The 26453-nt window shown below is 39.8% G+C and overlaps 2 protein-coding genes and 1 pseudogene across 6 annotated transcripts in view; 2 read left to right on the forward strand and 1 right to left on the reverse strand.

The window, feature by feature from the left end:
* The window catches only part of LOC144647742 (uncharacterized), a 55317-nt gene extending 43225 nt beyond the window's left edge, over positions 1-12092 (forward strand). Inside the window, exons 4-5 of one of the 4 annotated variants that reach the window (XR_013569622.1) lie at positions 6163-6961; positions 7347-7856. Coding sequence is in view for 2 of the 4 variants with exons in the window: in XM_078507419.1 (XP_078363545.1) it covers positions 8764-10336; positions 10944-11317 (1947 nt within the window). In the remaining 2 variants the exon portion in view is untranslated. Of the gene's footprint in view, positions 1-5744; positions 6962-7346; positions 7857-8729; positions 10337-10943 lie in introns of those variants that run through there. The other 3 variants (XR_013569621.1, XM_078507420.1, XM_078507419.1) reach the window with 3 other exon arrangements.
* Positions 1-26453, forward strand: part of LOC144647739 (uncharacterized) — a 74341-nt gene that overhangs the window by 1913 nt on the left and 45975 nt on the right. The window lies entirely within an intron of this gene.
* LOC144647755 (cation channel sperm-associated protein 4-like) lies at positions 11673-26287 on the reverse strand (annotated as a pseudogene). Its single transcript, XR_013569624.1, has 17 exons — positions 26150-26287; positions 25699-25787; positions 25484-25606; positions 25128-25210; positions 23948-23990; positions 22995-23195; positions 20268-20430; positions 19893-19968; positions 16925-16983; positions 16444-16554; positions 15891-15955; positions 15275-15385; positions 14933-15011; positions 13816-13892; positions 12995-13102; positions 12261-12365; positions 11673-12091 (listed from the first exon to the last, which is right to left on the reverse strand). The product of XR_013569624.1 is annotated as a cation channel sperm-associated protein 4-like (transcript).

Consider the following 26453-nt stretch of genomic DNA (forward strand, 5'->3'; position numbering starts at 1 on the left):
CCTGGCAGGCCATTTTTGATCGTTTGGTAATGCTTTATGGTGAATTTGTTGCATGGAACGAGAAAAACTACATTGAAAACATAATATTTCGCGCTCGTAACTAGTGCCAGTCCAAGAAGGACCCCCCTAAACTCTGGCGACGTACATCGAAGGGAATTAGTGAGAGGCTCCGGCAATTATTATTATTATTTTTTTAAAAATGTGCATTATTTTGATAAAAGAAAGAAAATACAAAACAAAATTCAAGTTCACAGCTTGTTTTTTTTTTCTAAATAAAAGGGTAGAAATGGTACCTCATTAGTACTTAATTGCATTGCCCAGCCCCTCACTCTCAGGAGTGTTGGCACGGAGTGTGAAAGGTTAACTCCGCTGTTTCTTAGTTTTTACCTTTTTAACTTTTTTTTTTTAGTTATCTGGCTTCAACCTTTCTCCGCCGATGATATTATTGAAAGGGTTATTCACCGGACAATTCTTTCAGCCAAAATAAAATAAAAAAGCCATCCAAACAAAATTATTTAATTGAACATCACTGTGAAAATAGGAGGAGTTCGGAATTACAATGGGTGGTCTGATACCACAACATCATTGCCGTGGAGCCTGGAAACAAAATCAATATGATGGCAATAAATATTGAGGAAGACAAGGTCGATGTGGTTGTAAAAATCAAACGAAAACACGGAGAAAAGAACGAAGAACCGCCATTACTACTATTGAGTGTTAAGAAATGCCGTTAATCTGTTGTGTTTGACTACGTCATTATCTTCCTCATAGCTCGTTTTACTTTTTTTAACGTGAAAATTTAAGTCGGTCAGACGACACCGAAGGGAGATAAAGGGTGGAGTGGCTCAACACTTAAAAGACAAGCTAAATATCATGAAAATATGTTTAGATGGTTTTTCCCTCACAAAAATGAAGACCAATGACTTGTTAAAAACCGACTAGAGGAATAACAAATGTAACTTCACGTTTCCTTACAACGTGCTTTGCGGCAAATTTGTCGCAATTCTGGTGAGTAGTTAGCTAATAATGTTGAATAACTATGACGATACAAAGCAGGAATAAATTTACACCACGAAATCTTTAACTGTTTTTCCCCAGTTATAGAAAACGAAAACCAGATTTCTGTATGATTGCTAATTCTCATATTAAAGGATTATTACAAAACACGACAATGTGTTATTACAATTTACGACAGCTCGGAGTATTACAAAATACGGCAATGTGTTATTACAATTTGCGATAGGTGCGTTATTACAAATCACGACAATTGTTATTACAATTTACGACAGCTATTACAATTCACGGCAACTGTTATTACAATTTACGACAGGTTTTACAATTCACGACGTTTATTACAATTCACGACAGTACAGAGGCTCCCGCACCTAAATCCCCTTTGAGCTGTCCTTTGAGCCGAAAGCGGATTACCGTTAATCCAAGGTTAATATAATTTTACTCGAAGTTTTAATTTTGCTTGTCACATACTGAAGCGTTATTCATTGCGCATGCTAATGCTTTATGCAGTTTTTAAATAAGTGAAATTCAAAAGTGACAGGAAAAATGTTAACAAAGAAATCCTCACAGAAAAGTCACATAAGTCAGAAATCAAACTTAATTGGGCTGATCAAGCCTGGATTAGCTTCAGCGGTTAACGAATCTTACGTTCAATAGCAGGAAGAGTTTTCTCTTTGACGAGTTAAACTATTATAAATATGTTAATCTGTTAAACAAATAATTGTCGCCTTTGCCCGTAGAAATCTGTCCATTTATGTTTTTCTTTTGTTAGAAGTAATTCAAAAACTCCATCGAAACAGACGTCAAGCTGACTCAACTAAAAACGCGACGGAAACTACAAACACAGCAGAAGCAATGATCACTCTATTCTCGCAACTGTGTAAGTCAAAGGGTGACACGTGCTCGTCAGGTCCCCCAGGCCCTCCCGGCCCACCTGGACCAAGGGGACACAAAGGAACCCGGGGACGACGGGGACAGAAAGGAAAAACTGGAAACAAAGGAAATAAAGGCATTACGGGACCTGCGGGACTCAAGGGAGACACTGGAACAAAAGGTGAGAAAGGAGACATTGGACCAGAAGGCATGCCCGGAACTAAAGGAGAGTCGGGTCCCTCAGGCCTTCCCGGTCCATATGGACCGAGAGGACAAAAAGGAGCCAGGGGACGAAGAGGACAGAAAGGTGGAACTGGAAATAAGGGAGATAAAGGTATTATGGGATCGCCAGGAAAGAGCGGCAAGCAAGGCATTATGGGACCTGCGGGGCTAAAGGGAGAGACTGGAACCAAAGGTGAGAAAGGAGACATAGGACCCGCAGGCATGCCAGGAAATAAAGGAGACAAGGGTCCTTCAGGCATGCCGGGATCAAAAGGAGACATAGGACCCACGGGCATGCCGGGAATGAAAGGAGACAAAGGAGCCGCAGGCATGCCGGGAAGAAAAGGAGGCATAGGACCTACAGCCATGCCGGGAAGAAAAGGAAACAAGGGAGCCGCAGGCATGCTGGGAGAAAAAGGAGACAGAGGAGCCGCAGGCATGCCGGGAAGAAAAGGAGACAAAGGAGCCGCAGGCATGCCGGGACGAAAAGGAGACACAGGACCCGCCGGCATGCCGGGAACAAAAGGAAACAAAGGAGCTGCAGGCATTCCGGGAACAAAAGGAGAGCCTGGTGAATCGTCAATATTAGCCTTTGGAAGAGGTACAGTTAAGTTATGAATAAAGTGATTACAAGAGGGTAGATTGCATTCATATCCTGGGTATGGCATTTCTTTTTTTCTTCCTCCATTCACTAGCATTAATAATCAGCATTGCCTGGTTCTTTTCACTTTAAAAAGAAAAGATGAATGTATTGCTTTGGACGCAGGGTAGTCAAAGGGACCAGAGGACACATGGAACAGAAACCGGTCGTCTGTAATTCAAATTCCCCAGTCCAACCACTGGCTGTAACTGAAGTAGGGCAGCAGTCCAAATTACAGCTCCTCTGCTAGCTTATGTAAATATGGTCAGGCTCCTATTAGTTAGTACATTGTATAGGATTTTTAACAAGCATATGTTTTTAATGGGATAAATGATCATCGCAGTGAATTTCCAATTTAAGCAATTGGGATACTAAAAGAAGCTTGAAAAAAATTTAGTGCTTCAATGGATCTTAAAACTGCTTAAGGCCGTCTTTCTAAAAAAACCAACTCAAATTCGCGTCAAAAACTGAATAATTTTGCCCGAAATTCTGGGAACTGAAAGACTTTACCGAGGCTAGAACTAAAACAGATTTGGTTTAATTCAAAATGATTTTCTGGCCGCGTTAGGAGCCATTAAACATTTGGCCCTTTCGGACCGCCTAAACGTCTGAAAAATTAGAAAAATAGGCATTTTTCGAGCCGCTGTCAAATATTTCATTCGCATCAAACACCGACAATTTTTACATCAATTTGCTCATAAACATTTCTAGTTTTTGAGAAGGTAGCAACTTTTCCTCGAATAATCTGAAAATGCGAAATCAAGAATATAATGGCCACTACTTATTGGCATCGAACAAAGGATGAAAAATGGCGTTGATTTAGAAGCGAACATTTCAATTTCGGGACCTATCTAATAACTCTACTCTACACAGCCGAAAAGTGTAGTCCTTTATCTGCTGAAATATACAAAATCACATGTACCTTTGGGGTATTTCAAAAGTTATAACCGTTTGTATCGGCACATGTGAGAGTAAAGACGACAAATGAATATAAGCGGAAATGTTGCTTTCTTGCTTAGTGCTCACAGTCGTTGAAATGTCGAGGATTCCTCCAGCGTTTGTTAATAAGTTGGAGGAGGTCGTTTAAAAACGAGGAGGACGTTGGAGACATTGCTGTTTATGAACTTAAAACTTTGTAAACGTTGCATGCTCCTTAATTGTTCACATACCGTTTATGTTCTGTTTGTCATAAATCTTGATTGCAACATAAACGCCAATCCGCAATAATGTATCTTTGGGTATTTATCAATTTTGGATACAGTTTTTTAGGAGCAGTTTTTCGGGGAAAAACGAAGAGAATAATCGTCCTGCCTTGACTAACTACCCCTTGGTCTCAGCTGAGATCGGTAACAATAAATCAATCCGAAAATTTGACAGCAAATTGCAGTCCGTTAATAAACGCCGGGCCCCGATTAAACGCCGGCTTCAAATAAACGCGAAATTAAGTCTCGCAAAATATGTCCGTACCATTTTCGCGAAATTAAGTTCCCGAGAAAATAAGTAACAATAAGGTACAATAATAATAAAATATTTTTTCTTTCGTTTGTCTCACGACGTAGTCACGTGTGATGGAGATCGCGACGTTTCGACTGCACACTGCTAGTCTTCATCAGGCGATAAGGTCGACTGGCTGTGCGTGAACTTATAAAGCACGCTGCTGCGCTGTGATTGGTTGGTTTTCAACAGCTGTGATTGGTGCATTTCGATCCTCACTGTTTCTGTGTCCTGTTGTTCCCTCAGCGGTCCGCTGTCGTACAGTTCTCCTGTTGTTGTGTTTTTTGATCGTGGGCATCCATGCTTCAGGAATTTCAATTCCATTATCCCTGTTGATATTATTGGGGTGAAGTCTTATGTGAATAGCCTCTTTGACCGTGTACTAAAGCTGGATCACCATAATAACTTTAAAAAGCCTAGCTTTCCAGTCAGTGTCTACTAAAAGCTAACGGCCAAAACACAAATCGCTATCCGTCAACTTTTCCTAGTTTTGTAGCTGTTTATTGAATTCAGGTTTTGGATGTAATTGAGCACAGTTTTTTTTTTCTTGCATTTATTTTCGCGCTTGGTCGCGTACCGTATTTACTCGAATAAGCGCCGCCCCCGAATAAGCGCCGCAGTCCCGCTGCGGCGCGTATTTGAGGAATTCCGTATAACTAAAAATAGCACTACAAAGCAACTCTAAAACAGCGTTGGAAATTCCTTTTCTTCAAACAGCGATGTTTCGCAGTTCAAAGTTATTATTTTTTACCGCTCCCATTATTTTTTTCTATCCAAAATACGTAGCTCTGTTAACATTAAACTTTGTAGGAACAGCAAACGCAACAACTCTCTTCCGTAATACTGACAATCAATGCAAAAGACCCTTCTTTTAGTTACTGTAGAAGTTTCGTATAGATTAGATTGTTTGCGGCGTCCAATTTTTAAATAAGCGCCGCACTCGAGGCGCGAAAAATTTAATAAGTGCCGCGGCGCTTATTCGAGTAAATACGGTAGTTGAATTCGCCATTTGAGCGAGCATTTCTAACCAAGCGCGCGCATCCCAAGCAAGTGACGCCACACTCCTCGCTTCTGATTGGTTCATTCTGAGCATGCGCTTGCAACTTATCCTGGACTCTCTCTTTGCGTGCCTGGGTTCAACCCTATAAAGGGCGCGTGGTAGAGAGAGTTCGGGGACTGGACTAAGAAAAGTATAAAGATTGTATAGGCAAAAAATTAACGATGTGAACTTTTCTGGTACAAATGCAACCAATGTAACATTCTGTCCATTTCCAAAGTAGCCCCTCGACCTCTGATATAAAACAGAAACCAAAAAGTGAGAGCTTATGATTATAATTTTCGTTGTGACCCCAGTCTCGTACCAATTTCCCCACAATATGTTATTGATGGTTGTCTACAGCATGCTGGAACTCTCCATAAAATAGTTTCTCTGCAAGGTAACTGGACAATTAAAATAAACTGAAAAGCTATAGCAACTTCACGGTGTGATTTATTTTGTCAGGTTGTTCAGATCTCCTTAAATCCGGCCACACTCAAAGTGGATTGTACTCGGTCAACCCAGATGGTAAAGGACACTTTACTGTCTACTGTGACATGCGCACTGACGGTGGAGGCTGGACAGTGTTTCAAAGACGACAGGATGGCTCGGTAGACTTCTATCGGGGATGGAACGACTACAAAGCAGGCTTTGGTCAGCTGACTGCTGAGTTCTGGTTAGGAAACGATAAAATCCACCGACTGACAGTGTCTAGACCGAGCTCTCTACGAGTGGAGCTGGAGGACTGGAGCGGAGGTAAAGCGTATGCCAAATATGGCAAGTTTCATATCGGTGATGAGCAGGCGCTGTATCGACTTGAAATGGGGTCATATTCAGGTACAGCGGGAGATTCGATGACTCGTATTTATTATGATAGTAATATTAACATGGCGTTTAGTACTAAAGACAGAGATAATGACAGATATGGTGGTAACTGTGCTGTACGTTTTACCGGCGCCTGGTGGTACAACAAATGTCAGTACTCCAATCTTAACGGAAAATACCTGGGAGAAAAACATAATACTCAGGGTGTCCGGTGGGGCAGCTTTGGAGGTTCTCTTTCACTCAAATTCGCCGAGATGAAACTGAGGCCATCATCGTAGAGAAAAATTACAAGTACCAGGTTATGGTGGTTTTAAGTCCTGTGTTGTCGAAAAGTTTGAAAGGACAGTACGTTTTAAAATCAGTTATGCATTAACAAAATTGTAAATTAAGCAAGGAACTGTAATATTCCGATCTTTTCCTCAGTGTTACCTTATCTGATAGTAGTAATACTTTAATAGCGCCAATTTCATAACAACTGATCGAATTTGCATTGTATGGAAAAAGCGACAAAAATTGAAAATGGCAGTTATATGAAGAAAGTAGACAAATATTTTGGTTAATCAATATAAGAAATAAGAACTGAAATGTATAAGTTCTGTATAGGAAAACGGTCTGTTCGAGAAAAAGTTAGGGATTAATTGCACAAGTGAACAGATCGGTTATTTCCAAGAGTGGCGAAGCCACTAGTGAAAATTAGAGAATTTACGATTTGTTCGCAAATACAATTACTCCTTAATTGTTTTAGAAAAAAGGTCGATTTTCTTTAGTCAGAATGCTACCGTAAATAGGAGCTTTTGAATCCAGCAAATTTTTATTTTCACACGAGTGAAGCAGACTGGAAACGAGTTGTGACAGTGGTGCGGCCTCGACCGCGGTCAAACGTCAGAAATATGCTAAAAACAAGAAAAGTACTTCAAAGATAACGTTTTAATTTTCACAGTTCAAAGTTCGATACATAACTGGTGTCCTGACAATTTTTCTAAGTTTTTTGGAGATTTACTAAAAATGTTCTACGTGTTTGAAAATAGCAATATGCGGACTTGTCGGCGCCATTTTGTCAAAGCACTTTGGTTTAGATGCGGAACATTCAAAAAGTAAAAACACTCGTTTACCTGAGGAAATGGAAATATGTTTAAACTCAGGAGCTATTTCATCTATCCTTGCTCATACTAACACTTTAATATAAAAGAAATTCCCCGAAATAAAAAGAAAAGCTGCCTGAGACGTTTGACCGCGGTGAAGGTGCGGCTACGTGCTGCCGCGAAACTATAGAGCGTTTTCACTCACGTGACCAGCCGCAATATTTGTTTACTAAAACAAAAGATTAGTTTTGCATAAAAATAGAGTTTTAATCCCGGAGGAATGGCTTGGTACACCAATATGGCCGCCATTCCTTTGTTTTGCAACACCAACATGGCTGCCATGACGTCGTATGAAAACGCTCTAGCGATGCAATTCGGGACAAATTGTTTAGCAGTCAACCAATCAGATGCGAGTATTTACGGGAGCAGTATTATAAGTTTAAAGCACGCCGTGTATAAAAAGATTACGACAGGCCTGTATTGACATGTGGACTTCTGATATTAGTTGACTTCGTGCTTAATCACTGATTAATCTTTCTTGTCAAGAAATACCTAAATATTTTTTGTCTTCACTTGAAATGGAACTAACTGCATTTTAGGCATAGTAGCCACTGATTAATAATGCAAAGAGCAAATTAAATGATCAATGGTCACTGAGTGGTAATCAAAACAGTTTGATTTTTTACTTACTTACCTAGGCCCATCGCTCCAGGTGGAGCATAGGCCATTGACAACACCTCACCAGCGAGCTCGATACCGATGCCAGGTGAAACCCATTAACTTAAGCTCTCGTTGCTTTAATTGCAATTGTTCATAGTAAGAGGGGTACTCTTCTAATTCGATTTGTTCCAATGTTTCCTGGACAAAAAGCTCCAAAATGTGCATGTTGGTGTGGTGGCTGTTTTTTCTCTTTTTTTGCCTTTTTTTTTTTGCTTCACGTTCGACGGACAAAGAAAAGAGGGACTGCTCCGAGTCTAGCTAATCGATAAACAGTGACTACTTTCCCCCACGTAAGCTCTATACAGGTAGGCTCCGGTGGACAACGTGTGCTTTAGTGTAGAATTGGGTATCAGTATAAGTCTCGCCATTTCAGATTCTGGACTGTGATAACGGTAGTTTTAAGTTCTTCGAAAGCTAGTTTTCCAGTTGTACAATATCTAATCCACAAGTTACACCGGCCAGGACATAGTGAGAAACACTGTATCTATGCGATTCAACAAAGCCTTATTTTCGGCAACTTCATTTTTAATTTCACATTTTCTGGCCAATGCAAAGCAAAATGGGGCAGAAAAATCAAACAATTAAACTGGTGCAAAACGGAAGCGAAATCACAACATCATATGCGCCTCAGCCCCAGGCTACATCGGTTAAGGACGGGGTTGCTTTGGATGTCATTTTACGACGCCATATGCGGCAATCAAAAATTTCTTTTAAACGCTGTTATTGCAAACAAGAGAATCTTACAGTCATTTACCTGTAGTGAAATGTTTTCAAATTATGGCAATTTTCAGAGGAAAGACAGGGTTTTGTTAGCTGGTAACAAGCATCAAGATCGCTCACTGCGCCGACTGATTGCGATGTTGGGAATTCAACGAAAGCTCAAGACAATTCTCATGGTGTTAGTTATAATGTATCTGTGCATCAACATTTATCACACATCGAGAAGTATTTTACAAAACGAGGCACAAATAGCTCTTCTTAAGAAGGTACTTAACAAACCTCTATGCGTAGCACACCAGAAAACGATTCAACGACTTCGAAGATTAACTAAAGACCTCGCCTATGTTAGAATGACAGTAGACCGTGATGTCGCCATGGCGAGAATTATCGACGGTCATTACGACAATCTACGAAAACTTCTTCGAGAAATCGAGTTTATTACGAGCACTAACGTGGATGAAGACAGACGAAAACGATTCAGCGATGACGAGGCGAAACAATCCCAAGTTGTATGCCCTGAGGTTTATAAAGGATCAATTCATGGCTATCCGTTTTACAGAAAGGGTTTTGAAACTGAAAAATGTTCAGTCAAACGAGACATAAAAGACCTTGTGACATTAATTTTTGACGACGTTGTTGTAACAGGTGATCAAAATATTATTTTTAACCCAACAGGTCGCATTGGCAGGTTTTTAACGTTTGTAGAAAGCGTATACCGTTTATTTCCTGGTATCAGGACGCACTTCATCATGGGAAAAAGCTGGAATCAGCGACAGCTTGATGCAATGAAGGATAAGATCACCTTAAATTTACGCAACAAAGTTACCGTTCATTTTATCAAAGACTTCGCGCTTAACAAGGGAGAATTGCTTCAAAGCATAATCGATCGAATAAAAACGGAATATATCTTGATTGCGCCTAGTTTAACAGATTTCACAAACGATATTAACCTCGAAAGACTCATTAGAGTTCTGTCGACTCGTGAAAATACAATTTTTGCAGGCGGCAGTCATAGAAATCTAACCGGTCACTGGTCACATGGCTGCCTTCAAACGCAACTCAAAAACTACACTTTGTCTTATAAATCGGGCTACTATCATTCTTTCGCCGAATGTTTAGTTTGTGACGACCTCCCTGGTCCATTTCTAGCAAAAACATCCGTGTTACGAGATATTGGTTTTCATTTAAGTGGAGAACATGGTCTTTTCCGAGAATTATTTTTGAGAGTAAAAGATCGATATTCGAGATTACATCCGGGACTTGATCATGGCGGAACTGCAGTAGTCACTTGCCCGGATGTAATGTTTCAAATGCAGACTCCTCCAGTTCGCGATGACGAACTTGCAAACTTTGCAAACAAGCACAACATTAAAAAGATCGTTGAACCCGATGGAAAAACTCGATGGTATGGCTGTCGAAGAGGTATTAAACATCGTAACGGAGAAAAATGTCCTTTGAAGTCTGGTCTCGTAGTTCCACCGTGTTGTTTGGAGAATATTGCAGATGCGATCAAATTTGTGATGGAGCAATGCGGCAGGAATAACATAACTTGCGAGTTACAGGAAGGGACATTATTAGGTGCTGTTAAACTGAACAAGGTGCTGCCTTGGGAGAGAGATGCTGATATTACATTTCTTACTGCGGATTTTCCAAAGCTGGTCAAGATAAAAGACGTATTTACCAGACAAGGATATGTGGTTCATGATATCCGTAAGTATATCATAGCATTGTGGTGGAAGGTACGGACCATAATTTTTTTTGGATGGGGGGGGGGGGGGGGGTATGAAAAATATTGAAAAAAAATTGTTTGCAGAGCCTAGAGAGACACAAGAAATTGTTTGCAAACGCGATATGTATAACAAAACATAGATGGAATTTCGAAAAAACTTACTTACTTATCCAAATTTTAGTCAAATGAACAGAAATCTCGCAGTTGCCATATCACAGGTTGTTACGATCGAAAAAAGAAATACGATAAAATGGAGGGCTCTGAACAGTCTATTACGACGCAAATGTGACGTTAAAAATGAACAGAAATAAATAGATAAATAAACAAAAAAAAAACCGAATAAGTCAAAACCGACATCTGGAGATGATTTCTTGTACTAATCTAAGTTGCGAGTCTTCAGATAAGTTTATTTTGACAAATGGAGTGGTAAAGCTCGATTACTCTGTACTAAAAGTAACACAAGAAAAATACCTAGCTCTTGGATGATAAAATTGCTGTTGAGGTGTCGTAGTCAATGATTGAACAACAAACCATTTACTTCAATAAAGAAAATGTCGTATTTGTATAACTGAACATTTTCGTTATTAGAGCAACCATGGTGCTGTGTAGAAGGCCGTAAAGCCGGTGGAAAGATCGAGCTTCTCGCTGACGGATGGTCCATACAGATGTATGGCCAGCATAGGATGAGCCCCAGAAGGTCCCTCACTAATGAGCACCCTCCAACGAAGGTCTTTTTCAGCGGTAGCTGGATCAACGTGCCTTTCAATCCAGGGCTCTATGTAAGGAATCGCTACGGAAAAGAAGTTTACAAACACGCCGAACACTGGTTATCGACTGGTAAACAGTCCGGCTGGGACGCGTACGAGACAGGAGTGTTTAGTTCATGTCCCGTCAAGGGATTCCACGGCTGTCTTGATCAATATCAGCCTGATGGGTCTATACAGTTTGAAAACAACTTTTGACCTTTGTCTGTAATTAAATGTGAATTTCATATTACAGCCAGAATCCCGACTTTACTCTGTTCAATCTCTAAGCTTCGATTTGATCTCTCTTAGGGCGCTTTCTATTAGTCAGAATTGGCCGATCAGACCAGTATATTCGAGAACAGATTCCCGTTGTTTGCCAGATTTGTCCTTTTAAATCAGTCAATGCATAAAAAAATATACACTGTTGTGGTGGATTTGTGGTAAAATCTCGTGAAAAAGGCCCATTTCACATTCAACAACACCGGACCGGTCGGCCAGTTCTGACTAATGGCAGGCGAACCGAGGCTCTGCACGAGAAAAAAAAATGCTAGACATAAAAACTATGCCATAGAAAGGGTGACGTAACATTTATTGAAATCTGAGAACCATTCGAAAGACAATATAAATTTATACTCAAAACTCTTTCTCTAAAACTGTAAACAAGTCAGACCAGTTTGACAAGCATAAACACGTGGTCACTTACGTCATGATTATTGCTAAGCAACAACTGCTTAGTTACATGCATGCTTCACGGTATAAAATAAGAAATACAGATTAAGATTTAAGATGTAAAGGTGTTCATCCTCTATGAAAGATGTTAGGCAAGAAAGAAGACTTTCTGCGTTCGTCTGATGACTGTTTCTTCTGTGTTGCTGTGCTAATCAGCCTGGCTCCCTCTCGTAACATGGAACCCAACGTGTCTTTGTGCGAGTCAAACACTTTGCCTTGCTCCATCTCCATCAGGTTCGATATCAAGTCACCGCCAGTTAACTGTGGGGGAGGGGGACGTACACACACTATTAACCAATGAGCAACGCGCAAAACGTCAGAGTTTAGTTTGTTCCAGGATATATTGGTCACAGTTTTATATTGGTCAAGTTTCTTAAGGAATAAGTGGAGACAGACAACTTTTAACACAAGCTAATAAAAAAGGCCATACCATAAAATTGTCTTCGCTCCTTATCTTTGTGACTTCGTCGGCGTCGTTCTTTAGAATGCCTTCCTTCTTGGCTTTTTCTTGTAAATCGGACACCTCACCGAAAATCTTACAAGTGAAGAAAACAAAAATGATTTTAGAAGTAAGAACATAGTTTTATTTCTAAGGTTCCACAAATGGCAAAGCGCCCGACCGGCATCAGTGCGGAAGACACAGCTTGGGTCACTGACTATTATTTTTCGCAAGAATTATCACAAATCTACTTCTTCTTTTCTTACCTTTAGTAAAATTTATTTTAGGTTTTGTTTAAGGCATGTTTTGGTCAATTTGGATCGTCTTGGTTATTATCGAGACCTGAGTATTTTTTAAGGATACCAAAAGAAAAAATACTCCTGGATGGAGATAGGCAATATTAGTGCAGACAGGGCAGAGCAGTAGGGCAGACCTCGAACCCGTACTTCAACTTGTGTGCTGACCATTAAGCCATTGAGCTTCCCACTAAAGAAGTGGGCCCGGCCGTGTGAACCTAAATGTGAAGGAACGCGGGGTCTTTCAAACTGTCCTCTTTTTCTTTGTGACTGAACTAAACTGATCAAAATTTAGCAGGTCACGAATTAATACGGACTGATTTCCCCAGAAGAAGTAAGGGCTGAAGCTACTACTTCAAAGCAAAATAAATGGGAAACACTGTAAAGTTGATTTTTACCATGCGACGAAAAGTGATCAATAAATCTAACCTGGATTATCTCTTCTTCAATCTTCTTAGATTCCACCAGATTTTGTTCAATCGCGCTCAGAATCAGTAAATAGTTTTCCAGTTTCTCACATGAAACTTTCGTCAAATCCTGTTAAACGAACCAAGAAATGTGAATTACTGGAGTAAAACCTCCAACCGGACAATCTCTCATACAACGAACATCGCCTGAGACAGAGAACAGAAAACACAAGAGAAAAGAAACCTACAGCGAACTAAGGAGCTTTTTACATTCGACAAGAGTTCCGCCTCTTGTTTGTAAGGTAATGAAAACTATATTTTATATGAACTCTTCCCTGCAAATTGGCCGGAAATACAAGAGTAGCGGCTCAAAAAACCATTATATGAAATTCAAATACGAAGCGCTAACTAATCAACCCTGTGTGCCAGAGAGTTTTTTCTTTTTTGCAGGAAAGACACTATTTGAGAGCGGCGAAGCCGCGATCGTGGCGGGCGAAAAGAGTTTTATTTTTGCTCGTTCGATCGTGGCTTCGCCACTCTATCAACGATCGCGGCTTCGCCGGTCTTTGTCGCCGATCTTTGTCGCCGCAAAAAAAACCTCTGACACCCCGATCGCGGCTTCGCCGCTCTTTGTCGCCGCAATAAAATCCTCTGGCACCCAGACCCTTGTAAGAGTCTGTCCTGTCATCATAAAGTAGGTAAAAGATTTTTAGCTGCTATAAAGCCGTTAGCCGTCAATTTCCAAGCCAAATATATTGTACAAGCCGTGAAACGTCTCCCTGGCTTGGCTCCACCTTTTCTTTCTTAGTGAAGAGCCTTTTGAGAGAAGAAGGTCAATCTTACCGGTAATTGAAACGGCATCTGTTTCAGGTAAACAAAACTGGGTACCTCTTCCACTCCAACTGTTGGTACTGTAGTGTCTAAAGCACAAATAAATACACGACCCCACAAGCTTTTAGCTTTTATTATTATCGTGTTAAAATAAAGTTTTTATCTATCTATCTCAATAAGGGCAAAAAGAATTTCACTATTCTATCTATTAGTTGTAAAAAGGACCGACAAGATGCCGTATTTATTTCTAAAGCGTGGAACCTGGCGGAGGCACGCTCCTCCGTTTGGCCGCGCCCTTACAACCTGCATTTTGGTCTTCACTTAAATAAGGTCTGGCCAAGTTACGTCAATGTGCGACTCCGTTTGGTCAGAACTTGCGTGCACTTGCCACGACTTATGACGTCGACGTACGTTCCCTTTAAATTTGCGCGCAAGACGGCGCACGTTTTTCACCGTTTGGCCACACAACGTGAGGTTTTTTTGTTTACTTCAAGTACTGAATTGCAACGCGCGCGATGGCATTGAAATGGCTTTTTTAGTTTAACACTTGTGAATAAACTTGCGAGTACGTTTGGCCACCCAACGCAAATCTGTATTTAAGTTCAACTTCATCCCCAATGTTCAAATTTCACGGGTATTTTTAAATAACTGTTCGAAAATTCAAGTACTTTTAGACGACTGCCAAAATTCAAGGCCTTCTTAAAATTGTACGAACCACTCGTTCCGCCAACAGATTTTCTGATTGCGACACCGAGGAAAAGTGGATTTGTATTTTACTACGAACCACCCAATTGTATAGATCTGTTCAGTATATGTACTGGTTTGAGAAAATATCGAAAAGTAGCGCCAGCTAGATATATGAATATACCAGTCAATATCAAATCGAAGAAGAATTTGGTCATTTCACGTTGTTGCTGTTATCCTTTTTTGCAGAGGACGACTAAGAAATATGCAAAGATTCATAACGCACATGCAGAGCCATTCTTTTATTTGGCGACGTTCTTGTTGTCTTTGTGGTTTGCTTAAACTCCCTCCATCAGAAAACGTTTTCTTGCCTTTACGCGGATTTTACTCGCGCTTATTGAACAAACCCACTTATGCCTAACTCTTAAATGTATGAACAAGTTACCTTCTTCCTCGAGTTTGGCTTTCAGATCATCTGTTTCACGCTCCTTGCCTTCAGTCTTCACATCAACCATAGCGAATTCCTGTTCATATGAAATGATGCGTGTGTTTAAAGCAGACCATGGCAAAAAAAAAAAAATAATAAAAAAAAAATAAAAAAAAACATACCAAGAAATAAAGAAATAAAGCCTGGTTTTTCGAATCCCAACATCTCATTTTTCCTTAAAATATCCCCCCGCACCCCCTTATTCGAGAGCTGTAGACTTTTTGCAAAGTAAGGGATTGCTAACAAAATTTATTATTTAAATTAAGTAATTTTTTTTTAAAATCAGTGAAAGTCACTCACCAGATTTGTAACCACAACAGCAACAACAAGGTTGGCAAATACAAACGCACCGATAGCTATGAAGACGAGAAGAAAGAGCCCTCCACCAACATAATAAGTCTCTCCAACATCCTGCGAGAAAATACATCAGAAAAATCATCTTGCTTATTTGTTTCTGAATTCTTACCTACTCTTAGCCTAAACATGTTCTTATGCTCTTGCGGTTTTGATTTTTAAATCACGGTGGTATCTTTCATTTTCACAACAAATAGAAAAAAGTTCCAATGATCCAAATTTTAGTCTCATTAACATTCTTAGCATGTTCTTAATAAAGTTTTAGCTTTTCTTAGCCTCAACGCGCTCATATGGAAAATGTGATTTTCGGAGCTCGAAATTTTGATGAAGGAATCTTTTTATCTTTTTCTTTCTGAATAGTTATTCTGTGATAAAATATTTCCGAAAAAATGAAATTTCGTCGAAGTAGCACTTTAAGGAGTGTATTTGAAACCAGGAAGTTAAAATTCGACTGCTTAACCGTCTGTTTGTTACTTGTTCTCTGCCCCTTTTGAGATGTATTGCCTTGTTGAAACTTAAGTTCAGCTTAAACTAAATCTGCACCTTTTTTCCCCATTATTACCTGAAAAGCTTTGAAAATTTCCATCCAGCCATCTTAAGTTAGACAAACAAAAAGATAAAACATAGCTAACAGTAGTCAAGGATTATAAATAATTCAATCAAAAACATTAACTTTAATAGTTACAATTTTACTGTTACGACTAGAGGGGATCAAAAAATGTCATACTGTAAAGTCTTTATACCCGAACAAGCCGATTTGTAGGAAACAGTGCATTACGGGCCAAAAGAATGTCTTCGTCAGAAACTAATCTATTTAAGGGGGTGGGGGTTGATACATTAATACATTTTTTCGAAGCCTTACGTAAAGGTCTTCTAAGAAAGTTTTTTAACAGTTTGATCAATTCAAAACCAGGCTTGTCCGGGAGGAGTAAAGGAGGGGAAGTAAAACTCGATAATTTGCGCGTGAAAGAGGTCAATTTTACGTACAAAGCTTGTCGCTGGTGTGGTTAACATGAAACAGAATTAAGGTGCTCTTTCTAAGCTTTCTTTCTCAAGGTATGGCAAGATAATAAACAATAAAAAATAGGAATAAATATTGAATATTGAAAAGATACAACTGGAGAGATTTCCAAAATACATCGGTACAATGTCTCTGAACAGTGTCACGCCAATCACAGAAAACACCAACATGATAATCACAAGCAGAAGGACAATGTTGGCCATGTCTGTCGAGAGAAGGAACAACGGTTTAGGCTTTAGCAGTTAATAATTAGATTAGACTTTATTAGACTAGACTAGACTAGTCTAGACTAGACTAGACTAGACAAGACTAGACTAGACTAGACTAGACTTGACTAGGTTAGACCAGACTAGACTAGATTAGACTAGACTAGACTAGGTTAGACCAGACTAGACAAGACTAGACTAGACTAGAGTAGGTTACACCAGACTAGACTAGACTAGACTAGACTAGTCTAGACTAGACAAGACTAGACTAGAGCAAACTGAACGAAACCAAGCCAAACTACACTAAAGTTAACTAAATAGCTAAACTTTTTGAGCCAAACAAAAGTAACAAAAACAAGCAACACTCACCTGGGACGGACTGCAGAATTGTCTGTACAACTATCTGTAACCCAGGCAGTGAACTGATACTACGAATTCAAACCAGGCGAATATCAATTAAAAATATGGAAACACGGCTTTGTAATGCAAATAAAGCTACAATGAATCTACAAACTGTTATAGCTTCCTAAGGCGTTCGGTAAGTTAGAAAGCAGCGCGAAAAACGGAATTAACGCGAACAACGGCGAGTGGAAATAAAGGAAAGCAGGCCCTGCGGGCAATGAGGCATACTGTGAAAGAGGAGGGAACCGGGCTGAGGTGGAAATTTACATCAAAACTTGAGGACCTAGACTTCGCTGACGATGTAGCTTTAATTTCCTCAACCCAAAGGCACCTGCAGTTGAAAACAAACAGGCTGGTAGAAAATGCAGAAAGGACAGACCTTCGGGTAAATGTCGGGAAGTGCAAAGTCTTGAGAGTCAATGCAAAGAATAATGAAGCCATCACAGTGAATGGTCTGGCGTTGGAAGATGTAGAGAAGTTTATTTATCTAGGAGCCACAGTATGTAAGCAAGGGGGCGGAGAAGAAGACATCAAGGCTAGGCTAGGGAAAGCAAGGGGAGCGTTTGTGAAGCTAAATCGAGTATGGAATTCCAGCAGTGTGTCGAGGAAGACGAAGATCAGGCTATACAAAACATTGGTCAAACCAGTTCTCATGTATGGTTGCGAAACATGGAAAATGAACGAAGGTGATGCTAAGAAAATCGATGTGTTTCAGAACCGATGCCTGAGGAGGATAATGAAGATTAAATGGCAAGATAAGATTAGTAATAGAGAGCTACTGGAAAGGGCTAACGTGGAGAGGTTGAGTGAAGAGGTAAGAAGAAGGAGATGGCGATTTATTGGACACATCCTCAGACAACAACCTGACAATGACTGTGTTACTGCCCTGACATGGACCCCAGAGGGAAAGGGAAAGAGAGGCAGGCCAAAAACAACCTGGCGGCGCACAGTAGAAAAGAAGAGGTCCAATGCAGGGTGGCAGTCCTGGAGAGAGGTGCGCACTGCAGCGCAAGACAGGAATCGATGGAGAGCACATGTGGAGGCCCTATGCGCCAACTTGGCGCCAGGGGACAGGTGAAGGTGAAGGCCCTGCGGGCCCATGCACAGAAACCAAGTCAGAATTGGTTTATGTTCTACAAGTAACTGACAAGACGTTTGGCGCTCAACAAACAAAAGTTGAAACAGTCATTTTCGAAAGGGTTAAGACTATGGCGTACGATCTCCGCCAAAATTCATTGTTTGGATTTTAACCTCATCATTTAAATTTTCAACTTCAACAATTGAATTTTATATCAAAATTCAAAATTTTACACCCTTCTTTCAGATTTCACATTATTAGAGATGTGTTGTACACTTAAGGCTTTCCTTTTTCTAACTCAACGTTTGTACTTGACCTTGCTCGCTGTACATTTTTAACTCACTGAGAAAATTTTCAACTCGACTTTTTAATTTTTGTTTACGCTTCAGTGATCATTTGTCGAGACAATAAGCCTTTGTCGGGGAGGGAGGGGAGAGGGATATACCTACTCCCCAGGCTCTATATATAGTAGAATGTTGCTTCGATCGGAGTATTTAAATCGTACTCTTGTAAATTTTGGGGAATTGCCATAATCGCCCTAGCATGTTTATCGAGTGCACAGCAATCGAGCGTTCCTACATACAGGACAGACCGTTCTTTCACTGGTCGATCGCAAAGGTCGCCCTCCTTTTAATATAACGGATTGAGGATCAACTGATTTTCCTTGTAGATAATTAATGGGTTTTATACATTACCTAAAATCAGTGAGCTATTGGGAATTTCAAAAAGGACGGTGGAAAGGAGGATATCTATGTTTGGAATCAGGATATCAAGTGAGCTATTAGGTTCTTGGTCTTGTCACGGTTTTTTACTAGGTTGATTCCGTAAGTCTACGTTTCCGCTCCTCAGTTGTTTTGTTGTTGTTGCCCAACTAGCGATTAGTTTGTTAAATATGTTTGCAGCGGACATTTTGTATACGTTGCTGTCGTACCTTTGCAAGACGTAGTTTAAAATGTAGTAAAAATCCCATCGGAAACAATTGAATCCAAAAAAAATACTATAAGGTACATGTATATGTGATAAACATCCATGGTGCAAGATGTTGTAGTAGTATTTAAGGCTTTGGAGGCTATAAATATCAGTAAAAACCATTTTTTTCCATCACAACCTAGTGAAAACCGTGACAAGACCAAGAACCTAATAGCTCACTTGATATCCTGATTCCAAACATAGATATCCCGCTTTCCACCGTCCTTTTTGAAATTTCCAATAGCTCACTGATTTTAGGTACTGTAAACCCATTATCTACCAGGAAAATCAGTTGATCCTCGATCCGATACAATAAAAGGAGGGCGACCTTTGCGATCGACCAGTGAAAGAACGGTCTGTCCTGTATGTAGGAACGCTCGATTGCTGTGCACTCGATAAACATGCTAGGGCGATTATGGCAATTCCCCAAAATTTATAAGAATACGATTTAAATACTCCAATCGAAGCAACATTCTACTATAATTACCGTCCTGGCAGGAATCTAGCCGAAAGAGCCTGGGGAGGAGGTCTATCCCCCTCCCCTCCCTCCCCGACAAAGGATTATTGTCTTGACAAATGATCACTGAAGCGTAAACAAAAATTAAAAAGTCGAGTTGAAAATTTTCTCAGTGAGTTAAAAATGTACAGCAAGCAAGGTCAAGTACAAACGTTGAGTTAGAAAATGGAAAGATAAGTGTACAACACATCTCCAATAATGTGAAATCTGAAAGAAAGGTGTAAAATTTTGAATTGATATATAAAATTCAATTGTTGAAGTTGAAAATTTAAATGATGAAGTTAAAATCCAAACAATGAATTTTGGCGGGGATCGTACGCCATATAAGACAGCTGCTTTAACTAACACTAGGTGTCCTGTGGGATTTCTACCTTCTAAGACTGCGGAAAGCTCTCAACACTCTAAGAATTCTCAACACTCCTCTGCTACCTGATCCTGTACTAAGCACTGATAAAGCAACAACAAAGCAAAATAATCATGAGCTACTTCAAATAACGCGATATTTGCATCTATACGTTTGTACTATTAACTCATTCACAAACAATCTTTTTTTTTTGAAAAGAATCTTACAACTCTTTTTCGAAGAATGGTATCAACAACAACAACAACAAACTCAGTGAAAAATGTCACTATATAGCGTTTCATATCATAATCAAACAGTGTTATCAGAGTGTAAGCCTCTTCGAATAAGGGCCGCCCCTCTTTTGAGTGCAAGTGCTTCTATAAGCTCCTCATTGTTAACTCACATGGTCCAAGAAGAAGAGCCACCACAATGAAGAAATCAAGAACATTCCATCCCATCTTCCAGAACATAAAGAATCCATGATACCATTTGACAAGGATCTCACATACAAAGATTGTCATCAGGCACTGGTCCAACACTGAGAACAAATGACTGTACTTCTGTTCCTGTTAAATAATGATTAACAGTTCTTATTATTATCAAAACTGCTTTGCAGAGTACAAAAAACGAGCCAAACGAGTACAGATATGTTACGATATTTTTTACTCATTTTGCGCATTTCTCACGATATTTGCACTTGCCTCACCCCTCCATCTCCCCCTCCCCCCCAACCGCACAAAACATTAAAAAACGTGGCAATCAGCATTTCAGGAAAAGAAAAAACGTATAAGATTTCGCATGATAGCAAGAATTAGCACTGCAGCGCAGATCGATCGATCAATCAATCAATCAGTCAGTCAGTCAGCCATTTAGTCATTCAGTCAGTCAGACAGACAATCAGTAAGTCAGTCAGTCATTTAGTCAGTCAATCAGGCAGTCAGTCAGTCAGTCAGTCAGGCCACCGAAATATAATTACTACACATTAGAGATAAGTTTTCTGTGAAAGGTTTGAGCGATGCAAAACATCTGTGGTCTGAAACGAGAGACCATATCAAAGAAATACATCATTCAAGGTAGTCATGACTAAATTCAGCTAAGTCAAAAGTAAGAGCGAGTTATTAAAATTTTAATTTACAACTTTATGTTAAAAACTCTTACGTTCTACGCTGATCGCAAATCATAAAATATACAACGCATATATTACGGCGTTTGGTGCTTGGCTTTGGTGCTTGTTTGAGTCAACTGATCGTGAGAAATGCTCCATAAAATACTGAATTTCGCATCTTTTCATCCCAAACTTTGACATACTGTAAGCCAGATAAATAAAGTTCACTTACCTTTCATATTTTGTGTGATCTTTTGTGTTTTTATGGGGTTTTGAGGCCGTTAATTCCTCAATAGTCGTCACCGCCCCCCAGCTGGCTTACAGTAGATCAAAGTTTGTTATGAAAAGATGCGAAATTCAGTATTTTATGGAGCATTTCTCACGATCAGTTGACTCAAGCGGAGGTTCAATCGTTACAAATTATAGTGAATGTGTGGGATCAAATAGCGCATGCCGTGACGCTTACGTCACGCGGCCTCAAACTCAGAGACTTATCTGCCTGTGCCTGAACTTTGAAAAAGCGTCATAAATTTGTCTGAAAGGGATCGTCTAAAGCATAACACCTGTCCTGCCTGAGTATTTGGTCAACTTCTGTGTTTTGACACCTGCACTGCTATCTAACTACTGCGAAGTTTGGAATTACAACAACAGCTTTATCATCTGATGAGTACAATGGAAAAGCAAACAAAGCGAAGAAGGCCACAACAACAGAGGAGGGATGATGAGCGTTTGGCCGCCTTCCTGACATCCAAATGCATTGTTTGTAACACCCCAAGAGAGACTCCATCTCGTCCGTTACCATGTTGTAAAGTTTTTGCGCACGAGGGTTGCCTGTTGAATTGTTTTCGCCAAGATCCTCACTGCCTTCATTGCGGAGGAGAGCTGTTCAAGTGCCCTCACTGCAATGCGATGCTTTATCCTCTCAATGCAGGCGTCGAGCCGCCAGCTGAAATACCGTTCGGGTATCAGGTTTTACAGTTAGAACACGTGCGGTACGAGCCGGGGACCGGTTCGTTGGAGGCAGCAACTTAATAGCTAGCTCTAATGTTCTACATCGGGTCACTTTCTTGGTTCAGTTACAGTCATATATTACTACTGAAGAACAGAAATGGTTGGTGGCCCATAATGATACCCTGAGTGAGCAAGTCAATTACTTATGTGTAGAGAAACTCTTGTTTGTATGCTTTCGTCAAGCTCAATGTTACGAACATCTGTGAATGTTGTAGTGTTCTCACTTGAGTATATGATATTAAATTCTCCATGTGACATAGACGATTCTTTTAAGACGGTGTTATAATACGTGACAACTTACAACAACGATTCTTTCTTTGCGCAACAATGTTGCGCGAAAAAACCGAACACCGTGTAACGTGATACCGGGGACGATTTTTTGGACAACTTTTGACTCGGCAACACGTTTGGCGAGTTCTTGAACCCAAGTCAAAAACTCGCAATGTGCTACCAACATTGTTGCACGAAATATTGTTGTTGCAAGTTGTCCCATGTAACACAACCTTTAGTTTTTGGAAGGGGCGTCATGCAGTTTTACCACTAGGTCTGAGATTGGATAGAAATGATGATATACGTTCTTCCTACCCTCCTTTCCCCCTCCCTCCACTCTCTGTGAGCACAACCATCTTTCTGAGTAGAAAGCCACACAGTAGACAGACATGATCACATCTCGATATCTTTTAATACAATGGACCTGTGTGGTCTGTCTGTGTAAACAGTTACAAGACAGCACTTGACCTTGCATGTCGCTCACCAGAAGTATTGAACATCGTATAATCGCATGTCACGCTACAAGAAAACGCAAATTTTTGAACAAACATTCAACACAGAAGTTGCCAGCTACGTTTATTTACGTTGACTTTTTGACAAATGTCCTTAAGACCACCTTTTGCATGCATTGCATGCCGTTTAATTTTTATATGTCAGCCCTCGGTTAGGCCAAAATTCAGTATTAATAACCACTGGTACTATTAAACACACTGTAAGTGTGAACCAAAGTACAATTGTACTTACAAGTTCCTGGTCTGTCTCCACAGCAATCAGTATACTGTTAAACAGAATAACACACAGAATTCCAGTTCTAAACACTGTGTTGGACAAGAACTGACCCAGCAGCTCATTAGATGCATACTCCTCAATTGCTTCATCATCCAAATCAACAATGTCCCACATGTTTTCTTCTTCTTTCTCTTTTGACATCAAGAGTTCTTCTTTCTAAGAGTTTTACAATTAACAAGTACCTTTAATTACTGCAAATTACTGTCTTCAATAATTGTGGAACAGTGACATAATTCAAGTACATGCTGTCAACTCCCACCTTGCAGACAGTATTCGCTATTATAAAGACACCCATTACTGCGAACAGGAGTTCGAGTCCCAACAAATAAGAATCACAGGCTAAAAATACTTTTGCTATATAATACAGAGTTTCCTAATATTTCTTTTATTAGGCTTGATTTCCAGGCCCTTTATGGAAAAATGAGCCCACGCTCCTCCCCCTTTCGTGGAGAAACAAAGACTGGACTCGAGAATGTGGCGGAAATCTAGCCTATCCCAATATGGACTCTTAATAATAGTCCCAAAGTGGGAGTTAACTGTGATCACTTGGAATGTAAATGCTTCAATGAGCTGTCCCAAAAAATATCAACACTCCTCCTATACAGTATGAATCCACAATTACTCAGAAATTATGCAGTTTAAGCCGGCGACACACTTGTTAATTTTATCTGCCAATCGCGGCGATCGGCAAAAATAGCCAATATCTGGCATGTCAGATATCAGCGATTTTATTCGCCAATCGCCGGCGATGAAATTTGCCGCGATCAGCGAATAAAATCGCCTAATGTGTCCCTGGCTTTAGCTTCAATATTACCTCTCTCTTAAAAAAAAAATTTTCTTTTGAAAAAAAACAAATCACCTACAATCCCCACACTACAGGTGGGATCTACAGCAAAACTATCAATTACCTCATTCTGTATTGCATGGAACACTGCATGAAATTCTTTTTCCCTGTTTAAAGAAAACAAAGAAATTATTTATTAACAATAATTCTTGTCACTCAGTCTGAGGACCAAAAATTGCCTCATTTTCATAATGTCTCTTATTCTTTTTTGTGTATTACCCTTAGGTTACATGTACTACAGTGAATAAATTAAGAGGTAGAGTGTTTTTGTATCTGTAGTTTGAAGCAGCTAACAGTTACTACACCCAGTGGATGGAATATGCCAGCTAGTACATCACACAGGTAACTCTGGATTAGCTGTTTTTTTAGGTTTGGGTAAACTGAGGACGCTCAAAGTGGGGTCAGTGACCCTATTCGGCAGAATGGCAGTGAAATAGTACATATTCGAAGGTTTAATTCTTGAATCAAGGCAACATGGCCGCCATGTTTAGCTACATATGTACAAGACCCGGTCCAGTCTACTGCGGCTAGTACAACAAGAGCGGGTACTATGACAGGCAGAATGCAGGCGGAATGGTAATAGCTAATTGCCCTTACCAACAAATAAAAGCTAATGCAAGCAAACTGGAGTGAAGCTAACAACAAGCAAACTATTGTGAAGCTAACCGCAAGGAAACCTGAGGGTGAAATAACCGCAAGAAAACCAGGCCCGTGAAGCTCACCGCTAGCAAACTTGAAATTCACACAGAACTTAAAACTGACATCAACTGTAATATTTGTATATAAAATGAGATTCTAATTTACTACGGATTAATTTATCCTGAGCTCTTAAACTCATCGCTAATGATGAGCTTTGGGAGCTGGTGCCTTAAAGGTTAGTGGGAGGCCAGCTGCAAGCAGCATAAAAGGAGGTATCCATGGCAACCCTGGCAGCGGGAACCACCCAAACAGCAGCCACTAACCGACACCGTCACACAATTCGATCAGCGAGCAGCACTTTGCGAAGCAAGCAAGGCAATAATGCGAGGGCAATGCTAATAGCAAACACAACAAAAAAAGAGGCCTCGCAAAGCCCCCAAGGGCCATCCTGAAGGGCACAGAGACCGCTGGCCAGCTCCGCTCGAGTTTAACTTTGCCTAAATTACATTTAGCTACATAAATATTTAGCCACATTAAAAAACTCAGCATTTCTCTAGTCTATTTACAAGATATTAACCCTGTCAGTAAACTGCAATGCGCAGTACCTTTTCTCTTCATCTTTATCAGGTTCAGAAGCATCTTTCAACATGGACGCCACCTTAAGTCTCAGCCGTACTTTGTCAACAGTCTGTTATTAATAAACAAAATCGGAGAACCTTTATCATTGCAGTAAAGCTAAAATCTGTCTGTTGGATAGCCCCACTTTCTTACTACACATGTATATGAATCCACAAAGCATGAACACTTTTATTCGAATTTGACCAGTCAACTTGGTCATGCTTAGTGTCACAACCATATCTTGTATCTGATTGGTTCTCTCATGTCATAATAACATTCTACAAATATTTTTAGTGTAAGGGCTTTTCTGGGTTGTGCTGTAAATAAAGACTTTCTTACTAACACTTTTAAGAGACTTGGCCATGGATTTTTCCTCTGGTTTATCATCTGTTTCTTTTGAGTCTTTGTCTTCATTTTTGGAAAATCCACCAGTTAGTTTGTTCAAAACACGGACTTGGTTTACACCCTAAAAACGAAAACTGAGTTAAGCTTATTGCACTCCTGTTCAGTGTGCAGTATTTGAAAATAAAATTGAAAGAATATTAGCCTATACAGTACCTTTTTAAATTTTGAATTCATTCTAGTAATTCGGATTCTTGATCCTCTTCAACGAACATTTAATTCAATTAAGAGCAATGGCGTGGAAGCTAGATATGGCAAATATTAATAAATTTAGGCCTTAATTTTGAATGTAAACAAATGATCATCACTTCAACTGAAGCCCTTGTTAAACCAGGTTAAACTGCAAAATAATGCTTTGACTGAAATCTGAACTTATTTTAAATCTTTTATATTATAATTGAGCAAAGAGCTTAAAAAAAATCGCCCCTTTAGGGATAAATTCTTTAAAAGTTTATGGTGTAAACGACGTGCTATCAGCCACTGATTCAGCTACAGCTGAGCTTACTGCATGCCTGGAAAACGCTTCTCAATTAGACGCTAAAAATTCAAGAATAAACACTGCCCAATGTAAAGTAAAGACCTAAAACAATAAAAAATACTTTTTTACCTGAAACCAGCACAAACATGGCGTTGTTTTCTTGGGCAGAGATCTTTAGACCCGCAGAATATTTGTTGCGATCAGCTTTTCGCATGTAAATTTCAATGCAAATGTACTGAAAATATCTCAATATGGCGCCTTGCTGTTGATTAGCCAATCACAGCAGACCTCACGTTATGTATGCCTACCTGTGATATCTACGTACGAAACGATGGGCAGACGATTGTGGAGAGTCCATAGCTAAAGGATGAAATTCTGAACAGTCAAAAATCACGTCTGCAAACGTTAAATTACTAGCCATATTAATTTTGGA

This window comes from Oculina patagonica, chromosome 4 (assembly GCF_052425735.1).
Source record: "Oculina patagonica isolate OP01 chromosome 4, crgOcupat, whole genome shotgun sequence".
Taxonomy (NCBI): Eukaryota; Metazoa; Cnidaria; class Anthozoa; order Scleractinia; family Oculinidae; genus Oculina; species Oculina patagonica.